The sequence below is a fragment of the Parasteatoda tepidariorum genome, chromosome 9 (assembly GCF_043381705.1).
Source record: "Parasteatoda tepidariorum isolate YZ-2023 chromosome 9, CAS_Ptep_4.0, whole genome shotgun sequence".
Taxonomy (NCBI): Eukaryota; Metazoa; Arthropoda; class Arachnida; order Araneae; family Theridiidae; genus Parasteatoda; species Parasteatoda tepidariorum.
The window spans coordinates 63325771-63338203 of record NC_092212.1 but is presented as its reverse complement, the minus strand read 5'-3'; the positions used below and the strand labels follow the sequence as shown (position 1 = coordinate 63338203).

Here is a 12433-nt window from a genome sequence, read left to right as displayed (position 1 = left end):
TGCAGGCATCCAATTAGCAACAGGAAAATATGTAAAAGCATTTTTATCTGAATACTACATAAGATAAAAGCTGCTTTAGTACTGTATTATAATATGCAAGTTCAAAAAAAAATTGCAAAAAGGCAGCTTCTTGTAGCTAGAAATGCTAGTGTTGAACAAGTAAACACAAAATAATGGTAATCGCTAACTAAATAATGACAGATGAAAATTAAAATTATTTATGTAGTAAATTAACAAAATATAGAAAAATAGAAAGCAATACCATAAAGACAGAACGCTTTTATAATTTTCAGTTAAAAGTATGTTTTGCTATGCTGATAGCGCAGTATGTAAGTTCACTCAGATAATGTTAGAGCTAAAGAACACAAGCTTTTAAGAACTTTATAATGGACAATGTAATATTAATCCAATTTTCTTTTATGTCAAAAAAAATTTGAAAATTTACTGATATTTTAATTGCTAATTCCAGATTGTCAATGATTTATCAACTTATTCAAAGATTTTAAATTATTGTCTATTATATATGAACTCTCCAGTATATGAACCTCCAGTAATAATGATTTATCATTTAAGCCTATCATGCTCGAAACAAATGCTCCTGGAACACTTTATCTGGATCAATTTTTATTGTTCAAACTTGACAAACTTTCAGGACTCGCTATCGAAAGTGAAGTATTTAACACATCCACGAGTCTATTAATATGTAAAACTGAAGGGTGATGAGGGCCGAAAACTGCCTTTCGCTTCTGAACATTTTTCTTCAAAACTTTGATTGCCTCGAGATGTTTGCAGTGTTCCTTTAATAAGATGCCCAACTGACTTTCAGTATCTAATGTATCGACATGATTCCAACCTAAAGTTTCTTCTTGTCTGCTTAAAACTTCTTGTAAACCTTTCAGAGCTTCATCGGATTTTGTTTGAAAGCATAAAGCAGTGTTTAAGTTATACAACACTCTGCAAGTATCTGAGTGAGACTCTCCCAGTAGTTTCTTTCTTGACTCGTAGACACTCTTGAAAAAAGGAATAGCTTCATCGTACTTACGAGAAAGAAGTAAAGTTTGTCCAATATTATTTTGAGAAATTAGAGTTCTATAATCATTTGTGCCATATAATTTCGAAAATCTCTCAAAAACTGTTCTATTTGCATTCAATGCTTCTTCGTGTCGGCCAAGACCATTCAAAACCAAAGCCATATCTGATAAAGTTTGTAGAACATCAAAATTATTTAATCCAAAAATCTGTTCGAGCTTGGGGTATAAGTCTTCTAAGATCTTTATAGCTTCGGAATTGCGTTCCAATCTGTGTAGAATAAGAGCTATAAATCCTCGCGTTTTTAAAGTTTCTGCATGATTCTTACCGAAGTTTGTTTCCTTAATTTTAAGTATATCCTTACAAATATTAAGCGCTTCAGAATGGTTTTGCTGCTTATAGAGTGTTGTAGCTATATTCTCCTTAGTTGCCAACACGGCAGGATTTTCAGAGTCTAAAATTTGTTCTTTTTTCTTAAGCAACTCTGTTTCTAACTTCAATGCTGTGTCATATTGTTCTCTTGCCTTACATCCACCAGAAACAAAATTAATGAACTCGCTATCTTTGCAAATGATGCGTTGTAACTCAGTTATGAAGGGAAAGTTACAACAGATAGCCGAAGTTAATAGGGTTTTCTTTTCTCCATTCTTAGCGTTAAACGTCGCCTTCATGATATTGCTCGAGAGCGATTCCTTCAGATTCTTTATAACTTCACAACTGCCTTCACAGACATTTCGAAACGAATCATCAATCAATTTCAACAAATTGATAATATCACGGTTCTGAGTTAAATCCAGGGGAACTTTCTTGGTTTTTGACGAAACATTGTACACAGCGCCACTTTCTAACAAACTTTTAACAACTTCAAAATTGTTAAATTTGCACGCATAATGAAGAGGCGTATAACCTTCACCACACAACGAATTAGGATTCCCTTTGTTTTCCAATAAAATTTCAACTATTTCGTTATAGCCTTTCCATGCTGCGTAATGAAGAGGTGAAACCTTTTTTGAGTTTTTGGCATTAACGCAAACTCCTTCCTTAATAAGAGATTTAATCCTTGTTACATCATTCTTTTTAACAGATCGAAAAAGAATCGTTATCCGCGATAGTAATAACCTTACATTTGTATTGTCCACATTGGGTGATTCTGCTTCAGGAATTAGTATATCAGTACGATTGTAAATAGCTCCATTATCCAATAAGACTTTCAGTACATCCTCGAAACCCAACACCGAAGCTACATGAAGAGGTGTCACTCCGTCATCGTCAGAATCATTTACATCCAGTTCTTTCTCAATCAAATATTTAACGATGTCCGATCGACCTGATTGAGCTGCATAATGAAGAAGAGTCTTGTTGGAACAACTGCGTTCTTTCAAGCTTTTATCGTTATGATTGATTAAGTATTGCAAAATGTGTAAATGTCCGTCTCTGGCTGCTATGTAAATGGGTTTTGAACCAGATGAATTAGGCAAATTTGCTGAAGCTCCTTCATCGATTAAGAACTTGACTATATCTAAATTGCCGAAATTCGCTGCTATATGTAATAAAGTAAAATCCCCGTTACCTGGGGCATTTAAGTTTATATTTCGAGTTTTGCAAATTAGTTTCATAATATTCAAACGATTACTTGAAGCAGCAAATTCAATTGGTCTTCGATTGTCACTATCTAAAATGTTTATGTCCACTTCTCTGTTTAGCAATATTTCTACGGTTCGGTAATGACCTTGAGCAACTGCAAAGTGTAACGGGAAGGATGAACACTTGCATGTTTTGTTAATTTCAGCTCCATTATCTACTAAAAGAGTAACAATATCATCGTATCCATTACTAATAGCAAGTGCCAAAGACTTTTCGAGATCTCCATTTAGTTTTGTTTGTAAAGTTACTTTATTAGCTAAGAAAGCTGAAATTACAATTTTGAGACCTTTAGCTGTAGCTAGTTGCAGGAGTGTATCATGTTTTCCATTAAACTGCTTTCTGATATCAGTTCCCTTTCTCTGGAGAAGAATTTGACAAACATCTTGAGATGAACACTGAATAGCTTTGTAGAGTGGATCCCCAGCATTTATATCAGCTCCATTACGGATCAGAAGACGAACATTTTCAGTGCAATTACGTTTTGAAGCTATACACAACGCAGTGTCTCCATAGGATGTCACTGAATTAATAGAACTTCTGGAATTTTCAATAATTAGTTTCACACACTCAAAATTATCTCCTTCGGCAGCATAATGCAGCGGTGTATATCCCGCGTCATCTGGTACATCTATGTTTGTAGAAATATCAAATAAATATCTGACTATTTCGATATTACCTACCATGCAAGCTATGTGCAAAGGAGTTTGCTTAGAATTGTTCTTCTTTTCAACATCTGCCCCTTTACTAACGAGAATTTTAAAAATGTTCAATCGGTCAGTATAAGAAGGGCGAATTGTTTTGTTGTTATCGATAATTTCTCTGGGTATTTGCATTTTTGATGTATAACAAACGATAATTTCTATATTTCGCGAAGGAACAGAAGCACAAACATGCAACAGAGAATGTCCTTCGTCGTGTGTTGAAAAAATATCAGCTCCTGATTGTAGGAGAAGGGTAACAGCTGTTAAATTGCCTGACTTTATGGCTAGACTAAGAGGAGTTTGACCATGTCCATCTCTGCAGTTAATGTCTACACCATATTCTATTAAACGCTTCAAAATTACATTAGAACCACGTATGATGCTTACATGAAGAAGAGAGAATCCATCAGGTCTGATAGTTTTGAAAGGTGCACACTTTTCAATCAAATAATTAACGATATCAATATCACCATTATAAACTGCATATTCTAAAATAGAAGCGCCATTCCATGTGATGTATTGACTATTGACATCATGTTCTAACAATATCTTCAATGCGTTTATATGTTTTTCTCTTATGGCGAAATGTAAAGGTGAATGTTGCCCATCATCTAAAGCATTTGAGTCAGCACCTTTGTAGAGTAAAAATTTAACTATTTCACTATGTCCTTTTTCAACGGCTTTATGTAAAGCTGTCTGATTTTCTACGTTTCTTGCATGTATGTCAGCTCCCTTCGACAGTAATGCTTTAACAATCTCTAAGTGGCCAAAGAAAGCGGATAAATGCAAAGGTGTCGATCTCCGCTCATTAGTTGCAGAATTTACATCAACTTCTTTATCGATAAAATAAAGAACCAATTCCAAAGACCCTTTTTCAGAAGCAGTGTGTAGTAAAGTAAAACCATCATAGATTCGAACCAAATTTAAATTTCTAACATCCCGAAGAAACAATTTAGCAATCTTAACTCTGCTATAGAACACTGCTCGATGTAAAGGCGTCATGAATAATGCATCCCTTACACAAGTGTTGGCCTTATGATACAGCAAAGTTTCGACTACTTCAAAACAATCATTTTCCACAGCAAGGTGAAGTGGTGTGTTGTTTTTATCACTAACTTCGTTGACTGGCATTACTAAATTTCTTATGAGGTAATCAACTATATCTTTGGAACCCGAAGCAGCAGCTATATGAAGAATGCTTCGATTATAAAAGTCCTTAGCCTTGTAGTCAATTCCGTAATCGATGAGAGTCAAAAGAATCTCAAGATTAGAAGATTGAGCTGCATAATGCAAAGTGGTCATTGAATTATTATCTCTTCCATATACGTCCCCTCCTTTTCTAATCCAAAGATCCATTTCTTCTATGGAGCCACTTGATAATGACAAAAATAATTTGTTTTGAGTTTTTAAATAAGAAATATATTTGAATTGGGAATGCGCATTGGAGTTTTCTATTGCCTGCTTAACCCACGATTTCTTTCTTTTTTTGCGAACATCTTGTTTGGTAAGTTTGACAGCAAACAGAAACAGAGATTGAACGATGTTTACTAAAATATCCCCCAAAGCATTTCCGTGTGCAAGATGATTTCTTAATTCTTTACTTACTAACAATGGATATTCAGAGTCCAAAGAAATTTGATTAGTTACTAAATAACTTTTTGAGTTTTTTAAACCCGATAAAATGGACAATACCAGCATTTCAACTTCGGCTTGGAGAGTGATATTATTTTTAAAACTGATAAATGTATCAATTTGAGTTTCAGACAGATTATGCTTGTCAATCAATTCTTTTAAAGCTGTTATGTCAACTTGCACAGATGAAATATGATTTGAGTCAACTGTTTGCTTGATTTGTTCAGAATTTTGTTTCAAATAACTGTCCCTCAATTCGCAAAGATATTGAGCTTCTTGTTGTCCATTTCCTGAAACATAATATATTTTTTGAATCAAGCAACATAACGTGAATAAATCATTCTTATTTATTCGGTGTTGAACGTTCTTTAAGATTTCTCCCGATAAGGTTCCGACTTCTTTCAATTTTTCTGATTTCATTTGTGGGATCAAATAGTCCAGCGCTCGTCTTGTAAGTTTCTGAAAAACAAAAATTGCGTAATCATCTATGTTGCTATCAGATGCGTGAATAGGAGCAAGCGTTGCAATGAGTTTCTGATACATCAATTGTGAATTTTCATAACTATGTTTGTTAGAATTTATTATCTCATCTATTTTACGAAAGAGATTTTCTTCGAAATGCGATTTTACGTCAAGAATTTTCCTAAATTCAAAAATTAGTCTTTCCAACTCTGATGTATTGGTGTTCGTCAGCAAATCACGAGATAGCCAATCTTGTATACTTGAGATTCGCAGCATCTGAAATATTTCTCTCAATCTATCGATGTCTTCGCAATCGCATATCTTTTCCAACAGAGCTATGATGGATTTGCACTTAATTTCATTGAGAACTGAGGTGATTCCGTGGTGTATGTTCTTTAAATCTTTCTGAACAGATGCGTAAAATTCAGCACCGTAAATTTCAATCATTTCTTTACATTTGGACAGTGGAAAACCATGAGAAAAAGAATTGCGCAATGCAATTAAAATCTTATTAGTTTCAGGAGGTAAAAACGACATCAAGTAGTTGCTCGTAGCAGATGATAGCTTCGGCGATTCCAAGGTGTTTTTTAAATTTTCGCCCATGACTTGTAGTGCTCTTATGATGACCGTTTGGCCACTTTTTTCAAGTGGATTAACTTCACTGGCTATATCTATATACTTTTTAATAATATTAAGAGATTCACTATCTCGGATTAACTCATGGTTGCGATAAAAATCTTTAAGAGAAGGATAATTTTCAGTGATGCATTTAACCACATAATCACGTTTTTTGTAACGAATTGCACTCAAATTTTTTAAGCTCACTTTGCCGACTTGATTGGTTTCTTTCATTAAACAGTCTATAAAATTACCAAGATAAGCTACGATGTCAGTTCTTAGCACGAAACAACTGTGATAGTTTCCCCGGTGATTTAAATAACGCACATAAGAAATAAGGTGGTACTCCATTTCTTCCCAAGGAATTCTGTCGTACGTGGACTTAAGCCACTTTTTAAGAATGAAAATATTCAGGCACGCTTGTTTCGCCAGGAAAATTGTCTCCGATTCAGAACCTGGATAATTTTCAGCTTCCTTAATCATGTTATAACAATCTGAAATTAGTGATATTCTTTCGTTGATATCATCATGCGAATAAATCACTTGGCTATTAAAGAGTTTATTCTCGAAATACAAGTCCAGTAGAGTACTGTGCACGAAAAGCTGCATCTCCATTGATATATCAACGTTTTTCAACTTCAACTCATAGTAATTCTTCGACAAAATAGAGTATAATTCAACTGGACGGGAAGAAAAATAATCTCCTGGCCATTTTTTAATTAAGACTTCAAGAAGATTCGTATTCCCTGACCGCAATGCGTAATAAAATGCATTGTGGCATTCTTCATCGGTATCAGCTGGGAAAGGTAAGGCTCCGCTTACTTTAAGGAAAAGGTCATCGATGATTGTGCAAGAGTCACTGAATATATTGTCTAGAATTTCTACTCGATTATACTTGGAAGCAATTATAATTACATTTGGTGTGTTGAAGGTAGTATTTTGAGACTCAAAATATTTAGGTAAATCAGGAATTTCACTAGCATCATTTAGCAACGCCAACAGATGGGATAATTTTTTAAAGTTGGCCTTGTTGTTAGTTTCTATGGCGACTCTTAAACTTTTGAAAATTTCCATGTAAACGAGGATACGATTCATTTCATCGAATTTTAGATACTGTTGTACAGCTTCGTTGTCTGATAGTTTTAATAGATGCAGTAAAGAAATATCCATTTCTAGATCTCTCTTATAACTAGGTAGCCTTTTAAACCTAAGAAAGATAAAGAAAAAAGCATCTAATTATTACGGTTACGTTATAAAAATCATGAACTATAACAACGATCATAGTCTACCTGCAAGAGAGAGACAAGTTAAGTAGTAATAGAGTTTTAGCTTTTCATTTATGTCAAACGATAGCATAAAGAATTGTCAGTATTAAATCATGTTTTTTTGAGGGCGACTCAGTTTCAAATACCAGCTATATGAATTATAGTCTGATATGCTGTTACCAGGGGTGATTGTGAGCTCAAGTCAAATTCCGGAAAATTTCTTGAGTTAAAAAAAAAAAAAGTTAAATCGAAAAATTAGAAAAAAATTTAAACAAGGTTTTTTCCTTTTTCTAAATATTTCTTCTACAAAAATGATTAATAGAAATCAATAAAAAAATGTATTTATCTGTACGGGGAAATGGAACACTGATATCAGTAGAGTAGATCAGTACAATGAACTGGTCATGATATATTGAATATTGAATAAATATTGATAGATGTATTGACAGAATACCTAACTGATCAGCATCTATTGATACAAGTACCTCACTGATGTCAGTAGGCATCAGTTGAAGTGTGAAATACAGACAAGTATAAACCAATAGAGTACCTACTGATCAATATCTATTGATACCAATACACTGCTGTTATCAGTTGAAGTATCAATAGAAACAAGTACAGACCAATAAAATTCTATTGATCAATATCTATTGATACCAGTACACTAGTAATATCAGTTGAAATATCAATGGGAACAAGTACAGACCAATAGAATACCCTACGGTTCAACATCTACTGATACCAATACACTACTGATATCAGTTGACATCAGTTGAAATGTCAATAGAAGCAAGTACAGACCAATAGAATTCTATTGATACCAATAAATGTTTTTATTGATTTCTATTGATCATTTTTTGTAGAGTCCTAAGTTTACTTAAAATATATTTAAAATTTTACACATACCTATACCATTTACACATACCAATGATTATTTGGAGAAGTAATTAAAATTTACAAATATATCTTTCTTTCTTGAGTTTATGATTATAATAACTATTTACTGTTAAAAATGAATATTAATCTTGAATATAAGCTTATAAAGTATCTCTCTGGCTCACCCTTACCAACAAATAGAATAAACTGTGTTTTTAAGTTCCACCTTTGAAAGTTTGATTTCCGGAAACTTTTGTGATCAATGATTTTGTGAAACGTCTGAACCTTAGATCTACGCAGCACAATCAGCCCTGCTGTTACTCACTATGCCTTCTCGTTCCACGAGCTATCGTTTGGGATTTTACTACTTGGGATTGAGAAATGGACTTTCCGGGCTATTTCATCCACAGAACTGTTATTCAGGACTTCAAATGGATGACGGATCAAAGTTAAAATTGCAACCTAGCGTATATGGTATATGCGTTATCTTTATAGTCCTCTATAAAGACAAGTTTCTCAATATTTTATGCACGAGTTTGAAACTTTTGAGTTATGTTCAAAAATACTATTGCGAAAATATTGCTAGTTTAATGCTTAAATACACTTATTAATTAGCCTGATCTTTGAAGAATTAAAAAAAAAATCTATAAAATTGCTACATTTTGATTTAAAAGTTCGTGTAAGTGCTCTTGAAACAATGTCCGTATTAAAAAACCCCATTAATTTATCGATTTGCCAAGAAAATAACCTTATAAAGAAACTTATACTTCAAGCGTGTCTTTTTCAAACTATAAAAAATACAACAAAATAAACCCAAATGGTGTTGTTACCATTTTTCTTTCATATTAAATGCGAAAACTTTAAGTTTTGAATATCTAAAATTCTGCAGAAAATTGATTAAGAAATATAATAATCTGGATGTTGAAGATTTTTTTAGCAAATTGATGACAAACCAGAATATCACAATTATTTGATTCTAGTTTGTTTAGTCGTTTGTGTAATTTTTGTTTCAGTTTGATGTTTTGTTATCATAAAGGTTTTAATTTAAATTATGAAAATAAAATCATACAATTTGTAATATAGGTGTACAACAAACTATTTTTTTTCTATTCTGTTAAATTGCGCATACACCATCATGCAGGCTACGATTTCCTGATAGAGGAATCAATTATGTTAGAACCGTGTAAAAACCTAAGATGGTGGTATTGTTAGTTAAATTTTCATCTGCTTGAGCACTGTCTATACGTTATGTTTTTCACATTGCAATATTTACTTCACAATTTATGTTTCAATAAAACTTTTCATTTTCCGGCAACTGTTTTTCGCTTCCTCAAGTTCAACAAACAACAGTTGGTAGCGGACTGAAAGGTTACGAATCATCAAGAAAAATGATTTAGCGTTTGGAATTATATAAAGTTCATACCGACTACTTTTCATCATTGGGCAATGGAATAGAACCTTTTTTGAACTTGAAAAGACTGATGTTGACTTTAACTGACGAATCTCTGACTGACCCTGCTAAATTAACCATTTAGGAGACTACAAATCAAGAGACAGTTTCTTAAATAAAATTATCACTGTTCCAGGAGCAAGCTTTGCAATATGCCGAATAAAAGATTGCAAAGGCAGACTAGAATTTAAGCGACATACACTGGGCTCGAAAAAGGTAGAAAGTTTGGCTCGGGTAACCGGACTTAAGAGCTTAGAGACGCTGGATTTGGATGCCGTGACTAATTATATTGTTCGAATCAAAGGACTAGCTACAAAATGTGCTACCCTAGGATTAAAAATATGTGATAGGGAGTTAGTGTTTTAGACGGTCAGAGATCTAACTGATCTAATAAATCAAACAAGTGCTGAAAACTCAACGGAAAAAGTCGATAGAAGAAATTTTACGGGAAGAGGAAAAGGATTTAATTCCAAAATTTCACTGACAAAAGAATTCAGACTCAGCGTATGCAACCCAGAAGAAAGTTTATTTAGGAAGTCTTGTTTGTAGACGGCCTGGACAATTAGAGTAAATTTTATTCTAAAGTACAAGAAATGGTGATTGATAGACACTACATACCTTCGACAAGAAGAGTAATAGCTCATAGAAAGTCTGATTTTCAAGATACTTTGGCATCCAATAGTTCTCCGGATAACTTCGCTACGTCTTCCTTAGTGCAACAAGGAGTAATTAACGAATGTTGGATCCTGGACAGCGGGGCTACATCTCACATGTGTAAAGACAAATGTTGGTTTGAGTCTCTGAAGTTGAATGACAGTAAAATATATGAAGCAGGTAAGACATTGGATACAGAAGGTACGGGATAAGTTAAAGCAATTTCATTGAGTAATATTACAAAACTTGTTATGAGTAATGCATTGTGTGTTCCAGAATTACGACAAAATTTAGTTGAGTTAATTGTTTAATGGAGAAAGGTTATTATGTTAAATCTAATTCAAACTCAGTATTAAAGATTGCTCCTAACGGATGTTTAGTTTTAAAAGTAAATAATAGACTAGAAATTAAGTTAAAATCTATTGTTGTTAAAAATGTATTTATTTTGGAGTAAAACCACTTTCCGAATATCTCGGAATTAAATGTAACATGGCACAATAGAGTATGTCACTTAAATCCCGAAAATAAGCGCACAAATAAATGTGTTAAGTGTTAAATTTAAAAGTTATTATGAATTAACATGTGAATCTCGTGATATCAGTAAAATTATTAGAAAACTCATCCTGGCTTTTTGTTGTTGTTTCTCAATATCAGCAACCTGCTTGGCGAAACCAAGCGAATTTAAGGCAGAGGGCGCGTTTCCTGCTTTTCAGAAGCGCCATCTATGGCCAAGAATACGCATTCAGCCAAACACTCGTCACAGCCCGTTTACAGGGCGGATCCATTCATTCATCCATAGATCATAATTTTGACTGTAGCAGAGAACGATTAGTCTCCGATTCAGTACCAGCAGAGGTAATGATTTGTAATTGGAACTTGGAGGACTTTGTAACCATACAGATTTAACATGCACTAGTCACCGTTTACAACACGGAGAGTTTTCGGCCGACGGACTTCACTAATTCTTGGACAAGGAATAGACGCCGTACCAACCAGACTATCCCGGAACTTCTTAGCTTTTTAATTCCCAAAATTTCATCAATTTTAGTTTTGATGCATGGTGACTAAGTGAAAAATGATCATTGATTTAAGATAAAATAGTCATTTTTGGAGTATTAAAAAGTGATTAACTGAAAAGCAGAGTTAGAAATTCCTGCGTTGCAATTCCTTCATATTATAAATATCGAGAATTCAAAAACTAAGTGGAAAAAGGTTGAGAGGAAACAATGATCATCAAAAATTGAATATTATGTTTGTTACTTAAGTGCTAAAAATTAGGCAGCTTTACCATAACTATATAATAACTATAAACGATCAGTTTCCCGTAAAGAAATAGAACATAATACAAGTTTCATTTAATTGATTAAAGGCAGGAACAACACTGAAGAATGTTGCATTCATACAGGTACTTCATCTTTCTTAATTTGGGTTTGGGAATTTCATATCTAAAATTAGTTTTGTTCTGAAAACTACAGAATTTTTTCAAAATGAGATTTCTAGTTTAGTTTATTTTTGTATTAATGTACAGTTTTTATTGAACATATAGGTTTCTGTACTTGTCTATGCCTGTAACTAAAAATAACACTTTAAAAGAAAACATGATTTTAATATTTTGCCTACTTTCCAATACTCTTCATGTAGCAGAGAAGTGGGAACAATTAGTATCTACTTAAGAGAATTTAAAAAATCCTGGTTAGGAATATAATATTGAATTGCATAAAAATTGTTGCTTGTATAGAGAAAACGATTACATATTTAATAGCAGCGACCCGAGAATAAATCTAAGATCCGTGCAAAATTTTCATGCGAGCGTAATAAAAAAAAATTGTTCCCCAGTGAAATTAATAAATAAAAACTTAGCACACTGATTGAAGTTATTTTCGATAAGTTATTATTTATAATGCAATTATAATAAGTAGCAAGCAGTTTTTCTAGGAAAAAATAATTGTGGCAACTGCTGTTTAATATGTTACATTTTCTGTGAATTTTTTTTACATCGATGTGGGAGGGAAAGTTTTATTTCTATTGACTTCATTTATTTGCTAAGATTAAAAAAATAATAATAAGGGATGGATGACAAACAGCAGACTATAAATTCGCTG

General features: G+C 33.1%; 1 protein-coding gene across 1 annotated transcript; it reads right to left on the bottom strand.

Annotated features, from left to right (window-relative positions):
* Nucleotides 1-535: 535 nt before the first annotated feature.
* On the bottom strand, nucleotides 536-10476 carry LOC122270295 (uncharacterized). The gene is made up of 2 exons (XM_043047071.2): nucleotides 10296-10476; nucleotides 536-7293 (listed from the first exon to the last, which is right to left on the bottom strand). Exons 1-2 carry the CDS (start codon nucleotides 10319-10321, stop codon nucleotides 618-620), a joined length of 6702 nt encoding a protein of 2233 aa, XP_042903005.1. The 5' UTR covers nucleotides 10322-10476; the 3' UTR covers nucleotides 536-617.
* Nucleotides 10477-12433: the final 1957 nt, after the last annotated feature.